This window comes from Pan troglodytes, chromosome 3 (assembly GCF_028858775.2).
Source record: "Pan troglodytes isolate AG18354 chromosome 3, NHGRI_mPanTro3-v2.0_pri, whole genome shotgun sequence".
Lineage (NCBI taxonomy): Eukaryota > Metazoa > Chordata > Mammalia > Primates > Hominidae > Pan > Pan troglodytes.
Window position 1 is genome coordinate 90,380,843 of NC_072401.2, and position 27,542 is coordinate 90,408,384.

At 37.7% G+C, this 27,542-nt stretch overlaps 1 protein-coding gene across 16 annotated transcripts in view; it reads right to left on the reverse strand.

The window, feature by feature from the left end:
• Nucleotides 1–27,542, reverse strand: part of FAM13A (family with sequence similarity 13 member A) — a 379,627-nt gene that overhangs the window by 282,691 nt on the left and 69,394 nt on the right. For 12 of the 16 annotated variants that reach the window (XM_063809674.1, XM_063809673.1, XM_063809679.1 and 9 more), the window contains 2 exons: nucleotides 15,338–15,527; nucleotides 6,664–6,873 (listed from right to left, as the gene is read on the reverse strand). In XM_063809674.1, coding sequence (XP_063665744.1) covers nucleotides 6,664–6,873; nucleotides 15,338–15,494 — 367 coding nt within the window. In that variant the 5' untranslated portion in view covers nucleotides 15,495–15,527. Of the gene's footprint in view, nucleotides 1–6,663; nucleotides 6,874–8,555; nucleotides 8,617–15,337; nucleotides 15,528–27,542 lie in introns of all 16 variants that reach the window. The other 4 variants (XM_063809676.1, XM_009448020.5, XM_063809680.1 and 1 more) reach the window with 1 other exon arrangement.

Genomic DNA, 27,542 nt, shown 5'->3' on the forward strand with positions numbered 1-27,542 from the left:
ATCAATTCCCAGCCAGAGCCACTGTCTATGTAGAGTTTGTGCCTTCTCCCCAGGTCTGCATGAGTTTTCTCTGGGTACAAAGATGGGCATGACCGGTTAATCGGCATGTCTAAATGTTCCCAGTCTGAGTGAGTGTGGGCATGGGGGTGAGTACACCCTGTGGTGCAATAGTGTCCTGCTCAGGGTTGACTCCCTCCTTGTGCCTGAGCTGCTGGAGTAGGTTCCAGCCACTCACGACCCTGAATTGGAAAAGGCAGGTTAGAAAATGAATGAATGAATACAAATGATTGTAAAATAAAAATTCGTAGACAGTAATCCTACAGATGCATGACAATAAATGATGCAGTAGGAACGCACTCAGTAAGCCTACCATATTTGCCATTGATTTTGAACTATGTGGTGGGAAGAGGTGCTGGTGACAACTTTTACTTCACAAATACCTATTCCTTGATTTAACCCATTACCACTATGACAGCCATCACTCACTATTTACCAAAAACTGGGGAAATAATTCTTATTTTTTAAAAAGTATTTCTTAAATGTAAGTGTACCTCACATTTATTTCAATGTTTAATAACAGAAGTGTTCTGGGTCTTCAATTAGAAGTTTGGTGATGTTTTTGTAACCAGAATCATGCCATCAGAACTTAACTATTGTGGGAAGTCAGGGACCCCGAATGGAGGGACCGGTTGAAGCCATGGCAGAAGAATATAAATTGTGAAGATTTCATGGACATTTATTAGTTCTCCAAATTAATACTTTTATAATTTCTTACACCTGTCTTTACTGCAATCTCTGAACATAAATTGTGAAGATTTCATGTACATTTATCACTTCCCCAATCAATATTCTTGTGATTTCCTATGCCTGTCTTACTTTAATCTCTTAATCCTGTCATCTTCATAAGCTGAGGATGTATGTCGCCTCAGGACCCTGCGATGACTGCGTTAACTGCACAAATTGTTTAAACAATATGAAATCTGGGCACCTTGAAAAAAGAACAGGATAACAGCAATGTTCAGGGAACAAGGGAGATAACCATTAGGTCTGGCTGCCTGAGAGCTGGGCAGAACAGAGCCATATTTGTCTTCTTTCGAAAGCAATAGGAGAAATATCGCTGAATTCTTTTTCTCAGCAAGGAACAGCCCTGAGAAAGAGAATGCATTCCTAGGGGGTGGTCTCTAAAATGGCCGCTCTGGGAATATCTGTCTTTTACGGTTGAAGATAAGGGATGAAATAAGCCCTGGTCTCCTGTAGCGCTCCCAGGCCTATTAGGACGAGGAAATTTTGGTCAGACTGGTTGTCTGCTCTCAAACCCTGTCTCCTGATAAGATGTTACCAACGACAATGTGTGCCTGAAACTTCATTAGCAATTTTAATTTCGCCCTGGTCCTGTGATCTTACCCTGCCTCCATTTGCCTTGTAATATTTTATTACCTGGTGAAGCATGTGATCTCTGTGACCCACACCCTATTTGTACACTCCCTCCCCCTTTTGAAAATCACAAATAAAAACTTGCTGGTTTTGCGGCTTGCGGGGCATCACGGAACCTGCCGACATGTGATGTCTCCCCCGGACACCCAGCTTTAAAATTTCTCTCTTTGTACTCTTTCCCTTTATTTCTCAGACTGGCTGACACTTAGGAAAAATAGAAAAGGACTCATGTTGAATTATCGGGGGCGGGTTACCCCGATACTTAACTTTTGTTTGTATTAATCTGCCTGTGATAAAATTTATTTCCTGATATATCATTTTACTTAAAGTTGCAGTTTCCAAGAAATTATCAACAACATTAAGTGAAAACTTACTATACTATACATTTTATTATTTTAGAGTGTACCCATTCTATTTATACATATATGTATAAAGTGCATTTTAGAGTGTACTCATTCTATTTATATGTATGAAGTTTATATATATATAAAGTTAACTGTAACACAGACTCAGATACACATATACATATATACGTGTATGTTAACTGCAACACAGACTCAGATATACATATACATATATATGTGTATGTTAACTATAACAGACTTAGATACACATATACATACATATATACATGTGTATGTTAACTATAACACAGACTCATACACATATACATACATACATATACACATGTGTATGTTAACTGTAACACAGACTCAGATACACATATACATGTACAAACATATATATACACACACACGTGTATGTTAACTGTAACACAGACTCAGGCAGGTACTACGGGAGGTATTCCGTAAGAAGGCATTGCTATTGTAGGAGATGGCAGTTCCACGAGTGTTACTGTTCCTGAAGACTTTCCAATGGAACAAGATATGGAGGTGGAAGGTAGTAATATTGATGATTCTGACTCTGTAGGCCTAGACTCACATCTGTGCTTATGCCTTAGTTTAAAAAAAAAAAACAACACAATTTTACAAAGTAAAAAAAGAAAAAAGAAAATTTTAAAAATAGAAAAATATTAAAATTATATGACGAAAACAATTTGTAGAGCTATGCAAGGTATTTGTATTTTAAGCTAAGTGTTATTTTAAAAGAATCAAAATGTTTTTAAAAGTTAAAAAGTTATAAAGTAAAAAAGTTACAGTAAGCTAAGGTCTATTACTGAAGACAAAACAAATTTTTAAATAAATTTAGTTTAGCTTAAGTGTACAAGACTTATAAAGCCTACAGTGGTGCAGTAATCTCCTAGGCCTTCATATTCACTCAGCACTCACTCACTGACTCACCCAGAGCAACTTCTAGTCCTGCAAGCTCCATTCATGGTAAATGCCCTATACAGGTGTACCATTTAAAAAATCTTTAATACTATATTTTTACGTACCTTTTCTGTTTTCTTTTTTATTGTTATTTCTTTTGAGACAGGGTTTCACTCTGTCACTCAGGCTGGAGTGCAGTGCTATGATTATGGCTCACTGCAGCCTCGACTTTCTAGGCTCAAGTGATCCTCCCACCTCAGCCTCTTGAGTAGCTGGGACTACAGGTGCATGCCTCCACGCCCTGCTAATTTCTTAATTTTCTGTAGAGATGCGGTTTTGCCATGTCACCCAGGCTGATCTCAAACTCCTGGGCTCCAGCAATCTGCCCACCTCAGCTCCCAAAAGTGCTGGGTTACAGGCATAAGCCACAGGCCAGGCCTACTGTACCTTTTCAATTTTTAGATATGTTGAGATACACAAGTGTTTTCTACTGCGTTACAACTGCCTACAGTATTCAGTACAGTAACATGCTGTATAGGTTTGTTGCCTAAAAGCAACAGGCTATGCCATATAGCCTACATGTGTAGTAGGCTATACAATCTAGGCTTGTGTAAGTATACTGTATGATGTTCACACAACAATGAAATCACCTAATAATGTATTTTTCAGAAAGTATTTATGTCATTGATGCTTAACTGTAATTTTTTTTACTGAATGACTCAAATCTAACCAGAGATTTTAAGAGAATGGAAGAATGATACCAACATAGCAAAAATTTAACCTCTCTTCCCATTCAAAATTTGTTACCTGTGCATAACCTCACATAACCTAAAGGCTGACTATACAATCAGTCTTGCTTTTAGAATGATACTGCTTGCTTTTATGACACCTATCAACTTTCTGATGACTGAGGAATCATGTCATAAAGAATACGGCGACTCACAAAGACCTAAATGATTACAAAATATTTCTATAAATAGTAATAAAAATAATAAAACAGTACATTCTCATATCAAATGAAAACTATTCTGGAAATGTGATAAAACCCTTTGAAATTTATAGGATTTTTGAGTACTAAGAATACTTAATAATACAGAATACTATAGAATAATATTAAGAATACTAAAGATATCTGACTACCAAATATTTTGCATTAAGCATAAAATATTCGTCAACTCCTGTAGACATTATTTTACAATAATTTTCCAAACTTTATCTCAAAACTTCCCTTCCCTATGGATAAAATATTCCTTGTAAAAAGGATTTAATGTTTCCAAATAGGAGGAACTGTCACCTTTATGAAGGAATGGTTATCTTCATACATATCGTGAAAAAGTTCATAAAGTTTCCAATTAGCAAGCCTCGAACATGTCACTCACTGACATACAAAGCTTAAAAGCACCGTTGACAACCAGAACAAACTGTTCTGCAAATTTGCTTTCATATTTTATCACTATTTTCAATAAAATATAATATTTAATAATTCAATGATTTTATGCCTTTTCAAAAAATAAAATCATTTTTTTCAAAAATGAAGTAGCTAAGATTACAAAAAATAATAGGTTTGAAAATAGGTAAAACTTCTGGGATTTTTCCTGTTGCATCATTGTTAAGGACTGAATTGTGTTCCCTCCAAAATTCATATGTTGAAGCTCTAACCTCCATACCTCAGAATGTGATTGTATTTGGGGCCTTTAAAGAGGTAATTAAGGTTAAATTAGATTATAATGGGGTCCCTAATCCAATAGGACTAGTGTCCTTATAAGAAGAGGAAGAGACATCAGGAGAGTGCACACAGAGGAAAGGCCACGTGCGGACACAGTGAGAAGGCAGCCATCTGCACACCGAAGAGAGAGGCCTCAGGAGAAACCAACACTGCTGGCACCTTGATCTTGGACTTGCAGCCTCCAGGACTGTGAGAAATAAATTTCTCTCGTTTAGGCTTGTAACATCCAGTCTGTGGTATTTTGTTAGGGCAGATGTAGCAAATTAATACAATTTGGGGTTGAGGCCTCAAAGATAAAAATAAAGGTTGTGATGGGCCCACCCACTCTAAGCAAAAATGCTAGATGAGCTATATAGAACTTATTAAGGTGAGGCCAAACCCAGGTCTGGAGGCCTTGGGCCATCAACAGGCCACAAAGATATTTAAGCAGGAAATTCAGTGTTAAAATTTGAAGTTAAAAATTAGAGAGTGAGGATTTCTTTGAAGGGAGAGAGTTGCTAGAGAAATATAATGCTTCCTCTAACTTTCCCAAGCCAAGTGAGGGTCATCAGATTATCACTTGGGTAGTTTGAAGAGTCTAAAACTCGTCAAAGAGTCTAACACAGACAGTCTGGCTATGGGTGCCCTGGGTGGCAGCACAAGAAGGCAGGGCTCTGCCTTGTGACTGACCTCCATTTCAAGAATGTGGCAAAGATGTGTTTCCTGAGGACTGCCCAGGTACTCTGAAGAAAGAAATAAGACATGAGTAATCTTCCAAAAGGATTGCCTGGAGGTCACCACGGGAGGCCAGGGGCTGCAGAGAAGTGAGAAGAGGCCAGGGCAGGAGGCATTGCTGATGTGAGGGCCTGGGGGAGCTACAGACAGGTCTCCTTCCCTAGGGGATGGCAAGTGGAGGTAGTTAGTGTCCTCTTCTGATACAACCACACAACTTTTAACTAATATTTCAAAATGGTCTTTCATGGGGTAAAATATTTCTGGTACTTTCTTACTTGTCCTATCTGGCCTTCTCACTTATCCTGTTCTTTAGCATACTGCATGTGAATAGGTACACCACTGCTGTAAAGGAATGTGGCTTTAGGTAACACCCTTAATCTGGCAACGAATACTTTTGGAAATATATTTTCTTCTTTCTTCTCTAATTTGGGAAAAATAATAAAATAAATGGTTTTAAGGGTAAACCATTTTTCTTACAGCACTTAGGAGGGAGAACTCAATAATGACTATGCCTATAATTATTACACTTAAAAAGCGAGTTCCTGGCCAGGTGCAGTGGTTCATGCCTGTAATCCCAGCTCTTGGGGAAGCCGAGATGGGTGGATCACCTGAGGTCAGGAGTTTGAGACCAGCCTGGCCAACATGGTGAAACCCCAACTCTACTAAAAATACAAAAGTTAGCCGGGCATGGTGGCGGGTGCCTGTAATCCCAGCTACTCAGGAGGCTGAGGTAGAAGAATTGCTTGAACCCAGGAGGCAGAAGTTGCAGTGAGCCAAGATTGTGCCACTGCACTCCAGCCTGGGTGACAAGAGTGAAACTACATTTCAAAAAAAAAAAAAGCAAGTTCTTTCATATGAAATCACTTAATACTACAATCAAAAATCAATTTTTACCTCAGGAAATGAACAAAATTATTTTAGGACTCAATCTTGCTTAGGAGAAAAAGCAAGTACACCAGTGAGCTTTCAGTCTCAAAGGTCATTAAGCAACCACAATTTAATGAATATTTCCTTTATTGTTCTCTAATGTTTTCTAAATTATTCTTGATCTCACTCCTTTTATGACAGTCATTAGTCAGAAAAACATGTCTTTGGCCCAAAAGCATCAGGGATTTTCAACATTACGTTACTGAAGTAGTCACACGTTAATGGTATCAGAAATTTCATTTAATAACGGTATTTCATAATCAGTCTAATATGATTTTACATAGGGGATGAGGGCCTGGAGTAAAATAACAAGGTGGTGGTTATGGAAAGACCACAAATATTTAAAAACTTTTTAAATTTTAAATATTTAGTATGTTTACTAAAAATAAAACTGGGTTTTTTTTTCTGCCCTTTTTTTTTTTTTTTTTGTAGAGATGGGGGTCTTGCTTGGTTGCCCACGGTGGTCTTCAACTCCTGGCTTCAAGCAATCTTTCTACCTCAGCCTCCCAAAGTGTTGGGATTATAGGTGTGGGCCACCGTGCCTAGCCTAGTAAAGTTGTTTTAACTCCTAAAAGGATTTATTGTACTAACCCTGAAAGAGTTGAATGAATCGAGGCTGCAACGCTGAGGTGATCAGACTGTCAGGCAGCTCCCTCAGAAACAGCTTCAACAGACTGGCTGCTGAGCAGACATCACCGTCCTTCCCGAGCTCCACGGGCACTCCACTCTCGAACTTCAGTCGAAGTTGTTCCACCACCTTCACGTTACCATTCACCCTAAAAAGACCTTCTTGGGTAAGTCCTGGAAGAGCAAAGTAGGCACAGAAAATAAATAGGTTTCTCACAGATATGAAATGTAAAGAATGATAACAACACAAAGAAAGAAATCTCAGCATATGATTCTCTCAACACTGTAATTATCAATCATTGTGTAATTTTCACATTTTGTAAAACTTTCCTTAGAATAATAAATGTTCTTATCCACTGCATGTCAACTAAAAAGATCATATATGATTGGTATAAAACCCAGCTTCTAAAAATAAGGCTATGGCATATATAAACATAGAGCAAAACAGAGTACACAAAGAAATTTCATTTATATAATCTTCTAGAGCACATAACAAAAACTTACTCAGGGTTCTAACAGCAGCTTAACACTTCATGAACAACTACTTTTTAAATGACATGTATTTAAGAAACTTTTAAACTCTATGTAATTACCTGTGTAATAGTTTAAGAAATAAGGGGTAGTTTTTCAGTTATCACTAAATTCAAAATATAAGACTCTAGGAAACTATAAAGTGGTATAAGACAAGATCCTTGCCTTCAGTCAGTTGATGGGGGATATCAGTGTCAGCTGAGGTTATCAGAGAAGGCCTCCTGGAGGAGGTAAACTTAACCTTTGGCTAAAGCAACACAGAGGGGCTGGAGCTGTTACGCTGTGAAACCAATGAAGCTTGAGCTTCAGGGCCCCTCATTTTCTTGGGCCCTTTACAAGCTCTGTCCCTAATCCTGTATTCTTAGTATCATATTCTTTTTCTTAAAGAAGTCTCAGAAGATTAGGCATCTGGACTCACAAAACCTTGATCTACCCCTGACAAAGATAAACAAAAATATGAATTGAGAAGTAGACATAGGAAAACATAAAGAAAGGTAGGCAGAGGACAATGTGGGGTGCCTAGGTCAAAGAATGATGGGATAATAAAATGGAGAAACAGGAAAGGGTCTGTGACAAGTTAAAGAGTGAAGGCCTTATCACTGGAGCAATAAGTGAGGAAAAAGACAAAATATAATCAGGGTTTTAGGAAGATTTAGCTAGCTAAGAAGCAGAGTATGGAGAGGACTTGCCTTATGGAAACTATCTTCTATTTTAAGGTAGTAAACTGAGATTATGGTGGAAAAGAAGTGAAAAACAAAGAATAAAGATGATTTGGTAACTTGGTTCAAAAGGGAGAGGGAAAGGGTTGAAAGGTAACCTTAAAGTTTTGAAAAGTAGGAATACAGGAAAAAAAAAACACTGTAAAAGATAAGATTAGGGGGTAGGGATAGGAGAGTAGCTGGTTTACGGCAGAAGATAATGATTTCCAGCTTAGTGTGCTACACACCATGTAAGTGAATGTGTCAGGCAGTAGAGGACTTTGAAAGTGTAAGAAACAATCTTTCTAAGAAAGAGCAGGCCAGGATTTAACGTGACATTCTTGAGAGTCTAATGGTGAATGTTAGCAATGACATAATGACATTGAAGCCTATCAGGATTTTTTAGAGGGGAGGTGATAATTTATATCAGCCTTTGCTTCTTTCCCTTAACTGGTAATTGTATTGCTCTTTTTAAAGCAAAAGAGGAAGCTAATTTTATTTTATTTTATAATCTAATAAAATACTTTTAACTTCTTTAATTCAACAAACATGTAATAAGTGCCTGACATTATCTTAGGTAATAAAAAAAAATCAATCGTGAGAAAAAAAATTCAACACTATCATTACCCTCATGGACTTTGAAGTCTGGTGAGATGTTTGTGTTCTTCCACGTATACATATTATTTGGCTGTGAAGAAAATCAATATCAAAAGTTGATATGAATTTTAGTTCCAATTCTGAAAAAAATTGTGACACTAGGGATGATATTAAAAGTATTTAACAATGACTAGGACCAGGGCACCACCTAAATGGAAGAGATACCAGTTGGTCTGTGTGGCAGACAGCTTCTAAAATAGTTCCCATGATCCCCACTTCTCGTACCACACCCATTATAATCCCCTCTACTTGAGTGTGGGCCGGACCTAGTGACTTGCTTCTAACAACAGAATACAGCAAATGTGATGTCATGTCATATTTTAAGATTAAGTTATAAAAGACTGACAATCCATCATGCTTCTCTCTTTCTCTCTCTCTCCCCCTCTCTCTGTCTGATGTACTTTATTAGCTACTGGCCACGGGCAAACAACTAAAGGTGGTCTCTGGCCAACGACCAGTGAATAACTGAAAACCCTCAGGTCAACAGCTCACAAGTAACAGAATCCTGCCAACAACCACATGAATGAGCTTGGGAGGGAATTTTTCCCCTGTTGAGTCCTGATATGACTGAAGCCTTGGCTGACACCATGATCACGGCCTTGTAACTCTAAGACAGAGGACACAACTAAGATGTATCTGGATTCCTGGCCCACAGAAACTATGAGATAATGATAAATACTATTGTTTTAATCTATTATGTTTTGGGGTAATTTGTTATGCAGCAAATGGGTAACGAATACGATACGCCTTTCCCTTAAGTTCTGTGGAATATCAGGTTCTATTGGGAGATGCCAGCTTAATCATTTAAAGCTTTCAAGGTCTGTCTCCTCTACTATACAAAAGTTTATCTTTAGCTTCAGAAACTTATCCAAACATCAAGCAGCTAGCATCCAACACAAAGGCATTCCGTCCCTGGTCAAAGCTGAAATCCTGAAAATTTAGAGTTTTGTTTCCTATTCCTATATTTACCCAGCTGCTTAACCTAACCTTGCCTTCTGTTTTTGGCCTAGCAAATGCCCCTTAGATCTGATTTCACATGATGTTGGTTTTTTTTTTCTTTTTAGCTTTGACCTTAGTCTTTCTTTTCCAACAAGGTTTTTTTGAACCTTCCCCCAAATAAATATACTTCCAGCAATTTCAGAAAAAACTACCCAGCTCCAAGAACTGTCTTGTGGTCCTCAAGCCTCCTGATTCCACTGGACCAAACTAGCAGTCATATAAGGTACAAATAGAAGTGACTGAATTTAATGCTCCTCAATAATATTTTCCTGTCTCTGTCCCATTTATCTGAACAACTCTTTTCCCTCAAGAATATCTCCCACCCACAATTCTTATGATAATTCGTGATGTTCAACTAGGGAAAGTTTATAATCTTGGGCATGAATATATCACATTCTGAGAAGAAGAATCCATACAGTTTTTTAAAGCCTCTTATGAGGCTAGAATATAGCCAGTACCCACATGAGGCTTACCAGACCATATAACCTTTAAATTTTCCTACTCTAAAATTGTAGAAAGTTATGACTGTAACAAAAATATTCAGAAAAGGGGGATATTTGGATGACTTCATGAAGCAGAGTTACTCTCATACATTTCAGAGCTCCTATTATATTTGATTTTAGGCTATGTGCTAATTATCACAAAACAGCAACTTAATAGTGGTTTAGAAATGAAGAAAAAATTATATAAGCTAATGTCTACATCACTGAAAGATACTTTTCTGTACAACTGAAATATTTCTTTCAAAATAGTATGAATATTAAAAACAGAATATGCCATTAGAAACAATATGCCAGAAGTCACAAATTGCCTAACAGCACACTTTGGCCAAGGAAGTAGTATGACAATAAGTAAGCACATTCTGACACCTGGTGGTGACTTGAGACTCTACACTGTGGGTTAAAACGGCATAACCTATAGTATCTTCATGCTAAACTAAGAGAAAGAAGCCGTTAACATTGTCAGCGAGAAAAAGAGTTTAAAGACTGTATGTTTTATAAGTTATAATGTATATACCTTTAAATGAAAATATCCAAAATCTGCTTAAAGGGCTTGATAGAGGCCTTTCTGTCTTAAAAATTCCTTTACAATAATAGTTTACCCTCATGCCAAATTGTTAAATTGCATTTACGTGAAACAATAATAAAGCAGAACCAAAATAGCAACCTATGATTGAATTACATGAACGGTCACCCCTATAGTCCCATTCCCATGCCTGACACAGTGCTTACTGTGTATCACAGGTGTACAGTAAATGTTTGTTGATCTGAAAAAACTGCAAAGTAATTAAATAAAACAAATTGAAGTATTATGCCCTCAAACTTTATACTACCCTTCAAACTTACACAATTTCTTTGGTTTATTAAGATGATAGTTTCAAACACAAGAAGGGGCTTGTGTTTGTCTACGTAGTAATTAACTACATAGCCTTTCAAAATACAGGTGCCAGGCCTACCCGAGCTTGCCCCAAAGTCAAGATTCTGATTCAGTAGATATGAGGTGTGGGCAATGCATGTGTATTATGAAGATTCCACTAGTGATTCTATTTCACATCCCTCATTAAGAGCGACTGATTTAACTTAATAAAATGTTTAGTTTGCATTACCTGAATACACCCTGTTAAAGTATAACTAACAGTATGCTAAGGAGGGGCAGAAGAAAATCAATCCCTAATTTAAATTTTGTCAAAATTTTCATATGTTGATGGTGTGAGTGTAAATTGTTTCAGCTCTGATAGAGTTCATTACACATGCACATATCCTCTGACCATCCAGGAGTTCACTTCCAGGAAGGTAGTCTATGCACACACTCGTATGTGCTTGAAATGCCATATGCTAAAGGTTAACCATGGAATCATTGTTTGTAAACAACAGAAGACTGGAAACAATCCATTTGCCCATCAGTATGGGACTGCTTAAAGACATGATATATACATATGGTAGAACAGTGTGCAGAGGAAAAGAAAATAATTAAAAATGAGTAAAGCTCTTTATGCAATATGGAACAATCTCCAAAATACACTGATATTTAAAAGATTCAGAACAGTGTGCAATATTTGTGATAAAAGGGAAAAAAGAACACACAGACGCATACTTATATATACACGAAACATCTTAAGAAGATACCAGAAACGGGTATAGCAATACTGTTTTAGAGAGAGAAAACAAAGGTCAGGAGACACTTTGTAGGGATAGACTTTTCACCATATACTCTCCTATATTTTTAACCACATAATTTTATTAACTATTCAAAAAATATTAAAATTTTTAAAAATCAAAAATGTAAAATTTTTTACACAACAAAAGTATGATCAAGAGACTATTATCCAATGAATGCTGAGAGAAAGAACATTGATTATGCCATAACCAAAATACTATTTTAGGTACCCATAGTTGGACATCTAAATGAACCATACAACCCTACTTAACAGATGAAATGAAAGATCTAAAAATCCATTTGTATCTAACTCAGTGGGATACACAGCCTTACTCAAAACCAAGTATGTAAATAAATCCTGTTAAAGCTGGTTGTAAATCCTGGCTTCAAGATTTTGTAGGCCAAACTTCCATCTTCCTGTCATGCTATGTGTAACACTGTTTGTGTTTAACTGTTTGAAGCATTTGAATAAATCCAGAGCTGTTTTCTAAGAATCTGGCCTTTTTACAATTTATCTTCCTTTAATAAGGAGAAAAATTCTACGGAGTAAGAACAGAAACCTGGCTCTTCAGTTTTCAGAAAAAAAAATATAACTGTCATAAAGAACTGCCTGAGAGTGGGTAATTTATAAAAGAAAGAGGTTTAACTGACTCACAGCTCAGCATGGCTGGGGAGGCCTCAGGAAACTTACAATCATGGCAGAAGGCAAAGGGAAAGCGAGGCACCTTCTTCACAAGGCAGCAGGAAGAAGAAGTGCTGAGCGAACAGGGAAGAGTCCCTTATGAAACCATCAGATCTCTTGAGAACTCATTCACTATCAGAGAACAGCCTGGGGAAACCACCCCCATGATTCAATTACCTCCACTTGGTCTCTCCCTTGACACGTGGGGATTGGGGGATTATAATTCAAGATAAGATTTGGGTGGGGACACAAAGCCTAACCGTATCAGTCATCTACATGCCTAGTAACCAGAGCAGATAGATGTTTTTTCAATTAACATCTAACCATCAGCAGAATGAATAATCTGCCATACAGTCCCTGTCAAAAGTTGATAGGAACATGTGATGAGTGCTTCTCACTCATTTCCAATAAATGATTCTTATCAGAAAGGGAGAAGAGACTTGTAATCCTGGAAAGATATGGCCTGAAACAAATTACTCAAATTACAGTAGACCAACCTTACCCGCAGGGGATATGTTCCAAGACTGCCAGTGGATGCCTGAAACCTTGGATAGTACCAAACCCTATATATACTGTTTTTTCTCCTATACATACATATCTATGACAAAGTTTAATTTAAAAAGTAGGCATAGTAAGAGATTAACAACAATAACTAATAATAAAACAGAATAGAGCCAGGTGCAATGGCTCACATCTATAATCGAAGCTACTTAAGAGGCTGAGGTGTAAGGATTGTTTGAAGCCAGGAGTTCAAACCAGCCTGGACAACATGGCGAGACCTGCCTCTAAAAAAATTTTTTTTAATTAGCAGGTTACAGTGGCACATGCCTGTATAATGCCAGCTACTCAGAAGGCTGTGGTGGGAAGATTATTTGAACCATGGAATATGAGGCTGCAATGAGTTATGATCACATCATGGCATTCCATCCTGGACAACAGAGCAAGACTCTGTCCCTTTAAAAAAAAAAAAAAAAAAAGCAATACAATAGAAAAAATGGGAGAGATTTGTTCTTACCATAGATTTTAGCAACCTCAGCATACAATTTTTTTTCTTCCTTTATTAAGTCGAGAACTCACCTTTTCAATTAGAAGAAGCACTTCATGGCTTCTCTTTGGCATATCCGAATTGCCAGCATTATTATTCTTGCGCTTTGGGGCCATTATTAAGTAAAATAAGAGTCACCTGAACACAAGCACTGTAATACCACAATGATCAATCTGCAAATTGAGGCCACTGCTAAGTGACTAATAGGAAGGTGGCATATACACATGGATACACTGGACAAGGGGAGGATTCAGGTCCCAAGCGGCAGGATGGCTGGAGATCTCATCATGCTACTGAGAAGGCTACACCATTTAAAACTGATGAATTGTTGGCCGGGTGCAGTGGCTTAGGCCTGGAATCCCAGCACTTTGGGAGGCCAAGGCAGGCAGATCACCTGAGGTCAGGAGTTCAAGACCAACCTGGCCAACATGGTGAAATCCTATCTCTACTAATAATACAAAAAAAAAAAAATAGCTGGGTGTGCACCTGTAATCCCTGCTACTTGGGAGGCTGAGGCAGGAGAATTGCTTGAACCCGGGAGGTAGAGGTTGCAGTGAGCCAAGATTACGCCATTGCACTACAGCCTGGGCTACAAAAGCTAACCTCCGTCTCAAAAAAAAAAAAAAAAAGCCCCCCAAAACTGATGAATTGTTTATTTCTAAAATTCTCCAGTTAGTATTTTTGGACCATGATTGGTCACAGGTAAGAGTGAAACCTTAGAAAACCAAACCATGCATAAGGGTGGGGGGGATTACTGTATAGAATATTTTTGAAGCCTCAAGTTTTACATTTAAAAATCCCTTCATGGCTGAGCATCATGGCTCATGCCTATAATCCCAACACTTTGGGAGGCTGAGGTGGGAGAATCTCTTGAGCCCAGGAGTTCAGAACCAGCTGGGGCAACATTGGGAGAACCTGTCTCTACAAATAAAAATAAAAATTAAAAAATCAGGCAGTGTGGTGGAACACACCTGTGGTCCCAGCTACTCGTGAGGCTAAGAAAGGAAGATCACTTGAGCCCTGAAGTATGAGATTACAGTGAGCTATGATCATATCACTGCACTCTGGCCTGGGTAACAGAGCAAGACCCTATCTCTTAAAAAAAGATGTAGGCACATGTATACATATGTAACTAACCTGCACAATGTGCACATGTACCCTAAAACTTAAAGTATAATAAAAAAAAAAAAGATGTAGGGAATATGGAAGCATTCTCTCAACTTATCCAGATTTGTGATTTATTTTAAACGAAATCATCAAAAAGCTGTGGGCTTCACAGCTCTCAATAACTAAATGAGATATAATTTATCTTTTTACTGTATAATGTACTATATTATTCTCCAAATGTTTTACATGCTTTATTTTATCATTCCAAAAATAAGTGAAACCACCCCCCACCACTCCGCATAGTAAGCTTTACATCTTAGTTTTTTGGTGTCTCTCTTAAGTGTATGAGGATAGTCAAGGCATTGAATAAGTTCATGATTGACCTCAGGTAAAAGAGATACCCAAAAACGTGTTTGATTACATTAAAAATTATTGACTATCAGTTGGAATTTAATTAATCTAGCAAACTGACTATTAATATTACAACAGTGTATTTCAGCATTTAAAACTAGGAAACATTCCAAACTAGAAATCTCTATAATTAAAGTGATTGCTCTACGGTTAATCAAATTAGTACTGTCAAGATCATGTTAAGCAGTAATGCCCTTTTTTAAATGAAAAGTATATTACACAATAACTTAATATTCTAATGAAGGTGCTTTAGAGGATAGCCTAATCATACATTATGAAATAATTCACACAAATAATTTGTTTATGCAAGGGACTGTGAAAATGAACAGACTAAAGCATGACTTAACTCACCATGCTGCGTCAAATATTCCACTATATTCCACACTACTGCTGGAATGCCATTCTCGGTGAGCCCCTGCCGTTCAAGTTCTTGGAGACTGACTCCAAATAACTTCTGATAGGTAAAATCCTTCTGTTCATTTAATGGCACTGCCACTATCTTTTTCATGTCTTCTTTCAGCCGAACCGCTGCTTTACTTTGCTTAAAGGAGCGTAAGAAAAAAGAGCAGTCAGTCATATTTACCACAGGAGGTTGCATGGTTACAACAGAAACACCTGAATTAAAATGTGTTTGAAGATGAATAGTTGTGGTCTTATTTTTACTTCAACTCAAATCAAAATCTCTAACATCTCTCACATGTTGCTCAGATATAATGGTTAAAAGGAGTGAAAAGTAATGAAAAACCTAAAGCCACAAATGAAGTGTGCAGCTAAGAGAGGGAGCAATACACTGCCGTATCTAAGATATATTACTACAGTAACCAAGGGGTGTGACTCAGCACTACCTGGTTAACAGGAAAATAAAACATTTATAAGAACAGTGAAACGCCAGGCAGATCCTGAATCAATGAGATGTTTCTAAAGACAAAAATTTGTCTCGGTGTCATTTTACGGTAGTTTTAATTTAAAGTGTCAGAAAAAAAAATTACAATGACCATTCTTCATGTATAATGACCATTATAGTTCTCTGATTTGATTACATCTGTAAATATCTCAGTAATCTTCTGGAACATAATATCAACTCAGTTCTTACTGAGGTTCAAAATGCCCTCAAATCTTTGAAACAACAACATTTAGGTAGTTGCAATTTTAAATTTTTCAACAAGATTGTATTATATATATTATAAATAAAAATGCAACTTAGATTCAATTACCTCAAGTTAATAACATAATGAAAAATTCATAAGAGTTTGTTTCTTCCTTGTAAAAAAAATCTGCACCCAAGCAAAGAGGAATTTTTTAAGCATGTGTCTTATATAAATGTTATTATATATGTTAATAAATCCAAACACTGAAAAGAGAGATGGCAAAATGCGAATGGTCTTATTTGGGGGCAGAGGCAGTAAAATTGGAGGAAACTTCCACTTTCTGAGAATGAATGTAGCAGCTTACCAGTGTGGAAATACTATTAAATGCTTAAATCACCAACATTTAGTCACCAAAGAATCCTAAGAGTAGAAACATTATGTTCAATCTAGAGTTGAGGCAGCAAAAACCAGAGTTGTTATTTGGTAAAAGTCAGAGAACTAGTAAGAGACAGTTTCATCTTGCTCTAGGTCCATGTTCCTCTCCTTAATTTATAATAGATTTATATTAATGTTATAGTGCAGTTATGTACAATTATAGTGACAAACTTATAAATGCTATATGTGACATAAGACAATTACAAGTTAATTCTACAATCTTTGAGTAGGATACTTGTAATCTCAATTTGATTTTAAATTGTGTAATCTACAGAATCAGGTCAGCTTTTACTAACATATCTGCATCTTTTGTAGGTCATATTTGAAAGCCATATTTCTCTAGTGAAATTTCAGCCAATGTAAAGGTACAATACAGATTTAGTATCTATTAATATTATAAATAAGTCATGGGGTAGCTACTATGGAGTAGTATAGCAGTATGGGCAAAACCCATGATCTCTGTTACCAAGGAAATTATGATTTTGTTAATTAAGTCAAACTTGTAACAGTTAATAATTTCTTTTTCTTGTAGGTTTATAAATGTATCAATCTCCTTCAACTGAATCCATGGGAAGTTTCAACCAGGTATATCTGGTGAGCAAGCAGCTAAAAAATAACCAGTAATAACAAAACTTAAAAAAAAATTTCAAGTGTAGCATTAAAAACAGCTGACAGTGAAGTTAAATTATATAAATTTTATCTTATTTTATCTGCTTACACAGAGAATACAGCATAGTGGTTTAGAGCATAGACTATGGAACAAGACTGGATTGAATCCCATTCTGACTCTTATTAGCTATAACCTTGCACAAGTCATATAACCTCTGTGTACCTCAATTTCCTCATCTATAAAATGGGAATACCAAGAGTTTGTATGTCATAGAAATGTACAAGGTAGAAATGAGTTCATTTACATAAAGGAGTAAGAACAGTGCCTGGCATACTCATTGAGTACTGATTGTCATAATCCCTTTCCTTCTCCTCCTCTTTCTTCTAGGAATTATTATTCTGATTTCTTCTTAAAGTAATGGAAAGCTAATTAATCATTCCTGTGGTAAATATCTCTATAAAAGTTACTTTTTTTAAAAGGGAAACATGGTTGAGACACATTTCATTGCTGAATATTCTGATGACCTAATTACTATTCTCCATACATCTCTAATTTTCTAAAATCTGTAAGTATGACCTTTGAATGAAGATAAAATAACTTTATATGTACTTATCACAATTCCTTGATTTATTCCTAGAAATCCACGAGGTTTTCTTAGAAATTCTGTCTATATTTGAGTTTAAAACCTTGAATTAGGGCCAGGCATGGTGGCTCACACCTGTAATCCCAGCACTTTGGGAGGCCGAGGTGGGAGGATCATGAGGTCAGGAGATCGAGACCATCCTGGCCAAAATGGTGAAACCCCATCTCTACTAAAAATACAAAAAATAAAAATAAAATAAATAAAACAAAATTAGCCGGACATGGTGGTGGGCACCTGTAGTCCCAGCAACTCAGGAGGCTGAGGCAGGAGAATGGCGTGAACCTGGGAGGCAGAGCTTGCAGTGAGCCGAGATCGCGCCACTGCACTCCAGCCTGGGCAACAGAGCGAGACTCCGTCTCAAAAAAAAAAAAAAAAGTTACTAATTAAGGTATTCTGAGTCTACCTTAACTGTTTAAACTTTTGTTTGCATATAAATTCCCATGCATCACTTGAGTGTGAAGACTGGACTATCTGGAGCATATTCATGGGTGTGTGTGTGTGTTTGTGTGTGTATAAAAACAATATAGGTTCCCACATAACAAAGACAACCAGAGAACCTTAAGGTTTTACTGTTAGAATAATCCTTAGGGGCCTTCTAATTCTTACACTATCACCTTAGTAGTAAGAAAATCAGGACCTAAAAAGTTGTGGTTTCAGTCAAAAAGGGCTGTGCCTAGAGTCCAGATCTCCTGAGTTTTATACCAGTATACTTTTTTATAATTAAGTACTGGTGACCTTGTTGATGCCTTTATTTTTGTTGGAAAATAGTTAGGATAATTAACAAAATACACTGATTGTAGTAAATATTTATTGTGGTTTGGGGACACTTAGTCTCCACTTGTCCTTTTTCCAAATAACAAATCCAGACTGTGTTTTGAGGAATGACTGCATGTTCACTGTGAACAGCTTTGATAACAATACTACTCAAAATGATTGCCTTGCCTCTAGGAAAGACAGGGCTCAGTCTCTCCACCAGCTGAATCAGATCCCTTCTTTGGGAAACCACTGAAGCTTGAGTGGCTTATCATAAAGACAGAAAATGGGTACTACTCTAGTGCTCTAACAAGATGGGTGACAGCATTTGCCACCTGCATCACTGCAGCTGATATGGTCCTTGATCTACTCTTTCTGACATTGTTCATTCTTCCACTATTCATTCCATTTGGTAAGCTGCTCCAGTAACTTTCCAGTAAAGTTTCTTTATTCTGAAATTAGCCAGAACTCATTTCTGTTCTGTAACAACACACACACACACACACACACACACACACACACACACACACTCTCTCTCTCTCTCTCTCTAATTGATTAAAATACCTAGAAAAAAATTAAAATTATCAGAGAAAATAGAAAATTAAAGTTTTAAAAGATAAGAAAAAATCAAAATGATAATGACAGTGAACTTTTATGGAGTCTTTAGTGTCTATGCCAGTCAGGGCTGCCAATACTTCAAACGGCTTCACTCATTAAATCCTATAAAAAAGAAACTCTAGGAAGGAAGATACTTTTGTGATTCCCACTTCACAAAAGGCACAGAGATGCCGGTAAAGTGCTCCAGTTCGCATAAGAAAGTGGTGCAACCAGGAGTCACACTCAGGCAAGCAAGCTGACTCCAGGAGCCACAGTCTTAACACTGTCTCCAAATAGATAGTGGTGAGAATAAAAAACACATGCTGTAAAGATAAGTGCACTTGCTAGAAATGAGAAACAAATTCCATATTCTTGTAGCAGAGAAAAATAGTTATTTACATGTTTCATGGTCTCTTTAATACAAAGTAAGGTATGTTCAGAAGCAACATCAACAATTATGATATTAGGACCTGAATAAAGACGGCGTTCATCAATACAGTAAATAGGACAAATTTCAGGAGCTTGAGTTTTTACAATAGCTAACACATAGAAGGGACTGATTGTATCACAGACACTGTTGTATATGGTTTAAAATTAATGTCTCTCGAAAATAAACAAGGGGAAAGGGTCCCCATTCAATAAATGGTACTGGGAAAACTGGCTAACCATATGCAGAATAATGAAACTGGACCCCTACCTTTCACCACATACAAAAATTAACTCAAAATGAATTAAAGACTTAAGTGTAAGACTTCAAACTATAAAAATCCTGTAAGAAACCCTAGGAAATATCCTTGCAAACATCAGGCTAGGCAAAAAATTTATGACTGAGTCTTCAAAAGCAAATGCAACAAAGCCAAAATATAACAACTTGGGACCTAATTAAACCAAAGAGCTTCTGCACAGCAAAAGAAACTATCAACAGAGTAAACAGACAGCCTACAGAACGGGCGGAAATATTTGCAAACTATGCATCCAAGAAAGGACTAATATCTAGAATTGATAAGGAATTTACACCAGTCAACAAGAATAAAATAAATAACCCCATTAAAAATGAGCAGAGGACAAGAACAGACACTTCCTAAAAGGAGACATATAAGCAGCCAACAAACATGAAAAGATGCTCAACATCACTCATCATTAGAGAAACACAAATCAACACCGCAATGAGATCTCACTCACACCAGTCAGAATGGCTATAATTAAAAAGTCAAAAAACAACAGATGTTGTCAGGGTTGCAGAGAAAAGGGTACATTTATATGCTGTTGGTAAGAATGTAAATTAGTTTATCCCCTGTGAAAAGCAGTTAAGAGATTTCTCAAAGAACTAAAAATAGAACTACCATTTAACCCAGCGATCCTATTACTGGGTAGTATACATCAAAGGAAAATAAATCAGCTGGGCACGGTGGCTCATGCCTATAATCTCAGCACTTTGGGAGGCCAAGGCAGGTGGATCACCTGAGGTCAGGAGTTTGAGACCAGCCTGGCCAACATGGCGAAACCCCATCTCTACTAAAAATACAAAAATTAGCCAGGTGTGGTGGCGGGTGCCTGTAATCCCAGCCACTTGGGAGGCTGAGGCAGGAGAATCACTTGAACCTGGGAGGCGGAGGTTGCAGTGAGCTGAGATCGCATCACTGCACTCCAGCCTGGGTGACAGAGTGAGACTGCCTCAAAAGAAAAAAGAAAACAAATCATCCTAACAAAAAGATATCTGTGCTCCTATGTTTATTGCAACACTGTTCATAATATCAAAGACATGGAATGAATTTGGGTGCCCATGAGTGGCAGAATGGATAAAGAAAATGTGGTATACACATAAACCATGGAATACAACGCAGCCATAAAAAAGAATGAAATCATGTCCTCTGGACATGGATGCAGCTGGAGGCCAGTATCCTAAGCAAACTAATGCAGAAACGGAAAACCAAATACAGCATGTTCTCACATATAGTGGGAGCGAAACATTGGGTACAGAAAAAGGGAGGAGAGAGGGAGAGGGAAAAGGGCTGAAAAAGTTCCTATTGGGTATTATGTTCACTATTTGGGTGACAGAATCAATAGAAGCCCAAACCTCAGCATCATGTAATATACCCTTGTAACAAACCTGCACATGTACCCTGAATCTAAAATTTAAAAGACAAAAAATAAAAAATTAATGTGTCTAAGTCTCAAAATCACCTTATCAGTATGTACTCTTAGCTACTTCCATTGGGATAAGAAAATTAAAGCACAAGAACAACAAAAAGGAAAGAAAGAAAGAAAATAAAAGAAAAGAAAAGAAGGAAGGAGGGGAGGGGAGGGAAGGGAAAAAAAGAAAAAGGAAAATTAAGGTGCCAAGAAAAGAAACTTGCCTAAGTTTACGTGGTGATATGGTTTACATTTGTGTCCCTGCCCCAATCTCATGTGGAATTGTAATCTCCAATGTTAGAGGAAGGGCTGGGTGGGAGGTGATTGGATCATGGGGGAGGATTTCTCCCTTGCTGTTCTTGTGATAGTGAGTGAGTCCTCACAAGATCGGGTTGTTTAAAAGTATGTAGCACCTCCTCCTTTCCTCTCTTCCTCTTTCTCTGGCCATGTAAAACATGTTTGTTTTTCCTTTGCCTTCACCATAAGTGTAAGTTTCCTGAGGTCTCCCAAGCCTTGTATCCTGTACAGCCTGCAGAACTGTGAGCCTTTTAAACATCTTTTCTTTATAAATTATCCAGTCTCAGGTAAGGACATGAGATTTGTGAAGGGCCAGGTACAGAATGATATAATTTGGATTTGAGTCACAACCCACATTTACAGCAATGTGAGAACAGACTAATACAGCAAATGTGGTACCTAGGAGTGGGCATTGCTATAAAGATACCTCAAAATGTGAAAGCAGCTTTGGAAGTGGGTAATGTTCAGAGGTTGGAACAGTTTGGAGGGCACAGAAGAAGAAAGGAAGATGAAGGAAAGTTTGGAACTTTCTAGAAACTTATTGAATGGTTGTGATCAAAATGCTGATAGTGATGTGGAAAATGAAGTCCAGGCTGAGGAGGTCTCAGATGGAGATGAGGAACTTACTGAGAACTGGAGTAAAGGTTACTCTTGTTATGCTTTAGCAAAGGAAGTTGCAGCATTTTGCCCCTTCTCTAGGGATGTGTGAAACTTTGAACTTAAGAGAGATGATTTAGGGTATCAGGAGGAAGAAGTTTCAAAGCAGCAAACCACTTGAGATTTGACCTGGCTGCTTCTAACAGTGTATGATCATATGCATGAGCAAAGAGATTATCTGAAACTTGAACTTATATTCATTAATAAAAGGAAAACAGAGCATAAAAGTTTAGAAAATTTGCAGCCTGATCATATTGTAGAAAATAAAATTCCATTTTCTAGGGAGGAATTCAAGCCAGTTGCAGAAATTTGCAGCTGAACATTCAGAGGAACTGAAAGTTAATAGCCAAGACAATGGGGAAAATGTCTCAAAGGCATTTCAGAGATCTTCACAGCAGCCCCTCCCATCACAGGGCTGGAGGCCTAGGAGGGAAGAATGGTTTCCTGGGCCAGGCCCAGGGTCCTGTTGCTCTGCTCAACCTCAGGACACTGGTCCCTGTGTCCCAATCACTCCAGCTCCAGCCATGGCTAAAATGGCCCAAGATACGTCTCAGGCCACTGCTCCAGAGGGTACAGGCCATAAGCCTTGGTGGCTTCCACATATTAAGCCTATGGGTGCACAGAGGGCAAAAGTTGAGGCTTAGGAACCTCCACCTAGATTTCAGAGGATGTATGGAAACTCCTGAATGTCCAGGCAGCAGTCTGCTGCAGGGGTGGAGCCCTCATGGAGAACCTCTACTAGGGCAATGCAGAGGGGAAATGTGAGATTGGAGCCCCCATACAAGAGTCCCCACTGGGACACTGCCTAGTGGAGCTGAGAGAAGAGGACCACCATCTTCCAGGACCCAGAATGGTAGATCCACTGACAGCTTGCATCATGTGCCTGGAAAAGCTGTGAGCAATCATTGCTATCCCAGGAAAGCAACTGAGGTGCTGTACCCTATAGAGCCATAGGGGCAGAGATGCCCAAGTCCTTGGGAGCCCACACCTTGCATCAGGGTGGCCTGGATGTGAAACATGGAGTGAAAGAAGATTATTTTTGAGCTCTAAGATTTAATGACTGCCCTGCTGGGTTTCGAACTTGCACAGGGCTTGTAGCCCCTTTGTTTTGGCTGATTTCTGCCTTTTGAAATGGATGTATTTACCTAACACCTGTACCCCATTTTATCTTGGAAGAAACTAACTTGGTAAAAAAAACAACAACTTGGTTTTGATTTTACAGAAGGGACTTGCCTTGTCTCAGATGTGACTTTGGACTGGACTTTTGAGTTAATGCTGAAATGAATTAAGACTCGGGGGACTGCTGAGAAGGAATGATTGTATTTTGCAATGTTAGAAGGACATGAGATTTAAGAATGGCCAGGGACAGAATGATATAATTTGGATTTGAGTCACCACCCACGTCTCATCTTGAATTGTAATCCCCAGTGTTGGAGAAGGGGCCTGGTGGGAGGTAATTAGACTAGGGGGGTGGATGGTAATAGTGAGTCAGTTCTCACAAGATCTGGTTGTTTAAAAGTGTGTAGCACCTCCCTCTTTCCTCTCTTCCTCCTCTTCTGGCCATGTAAGATGAACCTGCTTCCCCTTCGCCTACCACGATGATTGTAAGTTTCCTCAGGCCTCCCCAGCCACACTTCCTTACAGCCTGTGGCACCAGGAGACAATTAAACCTCTTTTCTTTATAAAGCACCCAGTCTCAGGTAGTTCTTTATAGCAATGTGAGAACAGACTAATACACATGGCTGGTAAGGTTTAGAGCCAGAACATAACCCCAGATCCTTAAGGCTCCAGTGCTTGAGCTTTTAATGATGACACACTATGGTATTGCCAGAACCTTTAATATTGGCAGATCTGCGAGGGCCCAAGGGGGCCAACATTACCTGTACGCAGCTCTGTTTAACATAATATAAAATCCAAGTTTAGACTACTGAAATCAATGGCCTGTATTTCCTTATGGTGATCCTTCACAAATTTAAAGCCCATATATTTAAAGTACTTTGAAGGATAATCAGATTACATCGCTGCTTAAATTCAGAACCATATGCTCCAAGACTCTTTGGAACTGGAGCTAGAGTTAATAAATCTAACAAGGAATGTATAAGATAGAAAGCCACCCCATCACCAAATAAAAGTAGTGCAAGGAAAGTACAAGGTGATCCTGAGACATCTCACTCCAGAAAGCAATAAAAAAAAAAAATGCTCAAGGCCTAATGGGACATGTCCACAAGACCTATGGGCCAGTGTAATGGAATCCCACTGGGCAAATTTAGGACAGTTAGAGCACCAAAAGTAACCACTGTAAATAATAACATATTTAGTTAACCTAAATTTTTTATTAATACATATAACCTATGTATTAACATATTTAATACACTAATAACATAGTGTATTAAAAATCTCTGAATCTGTAATAAGTGACAGAAAGGGGTAAAAAAGTTAAGGCCTTTTTTACAGAAGAATGCTGCAGTTAAATGTAGAATGAATGACAATTAGAAAACCACCATTTTTTCTCACAAATCACTTAATAATGTAAGCAAAGATAATCAGCAGCTGCCAAAATATCAGCTGAAAGGTTGTTGGAGAATACGACTTTCATAGTGTCAAAAAGATTACCTCACAGATTATATACTCATTGCAAAGAAAAAATTCACTATTGCAATTATATCTGGCTATAATCACCTTAACTTGTTACCCAAAAGATACAATTTATCATTACTAATCATGAGAGTACTTCTCATCATGTGCTCCTGATGTGATGCATTATAAAGAATACATAATTTATCAAGTATTCTTGCTAAAAACCTTTAAGGTGATGCTCACTAGCTTGTAAACCTAACTTCTAGTTTACAGTAAATACAGAAGCTAGAAGAAAAAGTTAAAAGAGACTGTGAAAAAAAGAAACAAATCCAGAAGGAGGGACATTCTAACACAGTATCAGCCTGGACTTTTCAAAACATCAATGTCATGAGGGAAAGACTGGTTCTAGATTTCAAGTAAGTTAAAATATACAACCTTCAAATGTAATATATGAATCTTGATTGTTTCCCCATTTATTAAAGAAAAACATGGATACATGTCATCATGCATTTTACCAAATTCACAGAATGCATAACACAAACAGGGAAACCTAATGTAAAGTATGAGATCTACTTAATAATAATGTATCAATATTGGCTCATCAATTACAACAAATGTGCCACACCAATGCAAGATGATAATAGTAGAAGAAACTGGGAAGTAAGGACAAAGAATTATGTGGGAACTTTGTACTTCCTAGTCATTTTCTGTAAATGTAAAACTGCTCAAAAAAATGTCTACTCATTTTTAAAAGCAAAATTAGGCCAGGTGTGGTGGCTCATGCCTGTAATGCTAGCACTTTGGGAGGCCAAGGCAGAAGGATCACTTGAGGTAAGGAGTTTGAGACCTCTATATAAGCATAACTGACATCAAAAAAAGGGGTGAGAGTTGTTCAAGACCAGCCTGGGCAACAAAGTGAGATCCCGTCTCTACCAAAAAAAATTTTTTTAATTATCTGGGCATGATGGCTAATCCTCCCACCACAGCTTCTCAGGAGGCAGTGGCAGAAAGATCACTTGAGCCCAGGAGTTTGAAGCTGCAGTGAGCTACGATCACACCACTGAACTCCAGCTCGGGTGACGCAAGACACTGTCTCTTTAAAAAAAAAAAGCAAAAATAAAAACAGCCAATTGTCTCATCAGGACAACTGGGAAAATGTGAAAATGTATTGGATATTAGACAGTGTAACTTTAAATATTTTAGGTATAACATATCATAACATCATGTAAGAACTAATTTATTCCAGCTACAGTACTCCTTATCCTTATGAGGTGCATGCTGCAACAGGGATGCAATGTAATGATGTCTTCAAATACTAAAATATTTCAAACACAAAGTGTCTATGCCTGTATATATATTGTATATATGCATATATATACAAACATACAAAGAGACAGAGGGAATGAGTACAAATATCATGGAATGCTGACTTTTAAATCTAAGTGGGCAGTATACAGAGTGCCCTTTCAACTTTTATGAATGCTTGATATTTTTCATTAATAAAAAATTTGGAAAAAATAGGAATCCCCCAAAGAGACTCCCAGCTAACAAAGAGTTATACCTCATACCAATTTTTGACAGCATAAGAGGAAAAGGAACATGTTCTTTCCAAATTGCAATTTAAAAATTAACAATAACAATTGGAGGATTACTATTTTATAGAGACATAGACAACCATACTAGCTTGGATAAGGTTGGCATCATTGGGAAAGGACTAGATCTGAAATTAGGGAACTTGAGTTTGAATCTTGGTTTTGCCATTGACTGGTATAGTCTCACTGGGAATGTCAGCCTCTTTGGTGAATGTGCAGCTTTGGAAAAGAGCAAACCCAACAATAAAGAAGGATGACCCATGCGGTCTGTGATGATTAATATTGAGTGTCAACTTGACGGGATTGAAGGATGCAAAGTATCGTTCCTGAGTGTGTCTGTGGAGGTGTTGCCAAAGGAGATTAACATTTGAGTCAGTGGACTGGGAGAGGCAGACCCACCCTCAGTCTGGGTGGGCACCATCTAATCAGCTGCCAGCAGAGGAACACGGACGGACTAGACTGGCTGAGTCTTCTGCCCTCCACCTCTCTCCCATTCTGGATGCTTCCTGCCCTTGAACATCAGACTTCAAGTTCTTCAGCTTTTGGACCCTTGGTCTTACACCAGACCCACTCTTGGACCCTTGGATTTTCCAGGAGCTCTCAGGCCTTCAGCCACCTACTTAAAAGTGTTATGAGTGTGAGTATAAGGGAGATAAAGAGAGGTGTTAATGAGTACAAACATACAGTTAGAAAGAAGGAATACATTCTAATGATTGATAGCAGAGTAGGATGACTATAGTTAACAAGTATTGTGTATTTCAAAACAGCTAGAAGAAAGGACTTGAAATGTTCCCAACATATAGAAATGATAAATACTTGAGGTGATCAAGTCAAATACCTTGACTTGATCATTACACAGCCAATGCATTTAATAAAATATCACATGTACCTCATAAATATGTACAAACATTATGTATCAACAAAAATTGTTATGAGAGTTTAATTAACCCATTTATGCCGAAGGTTGCAAATTTTTCTTGCTAAAAATCAGACCTGGATGATGACTTTAAGCAGTAGGATATAAATAACTCCCACACGCTTAGCGTTCCAATAATGGAACACTAGGCATAAATGGGTTAAATAATGTATGTAAAAGCATTTCTCACACAGTGAGAAGAGAGTTAATGCTGAAAACATTGATTAAAAATTTCTTTGTGGTGACCAATTCTTTAAA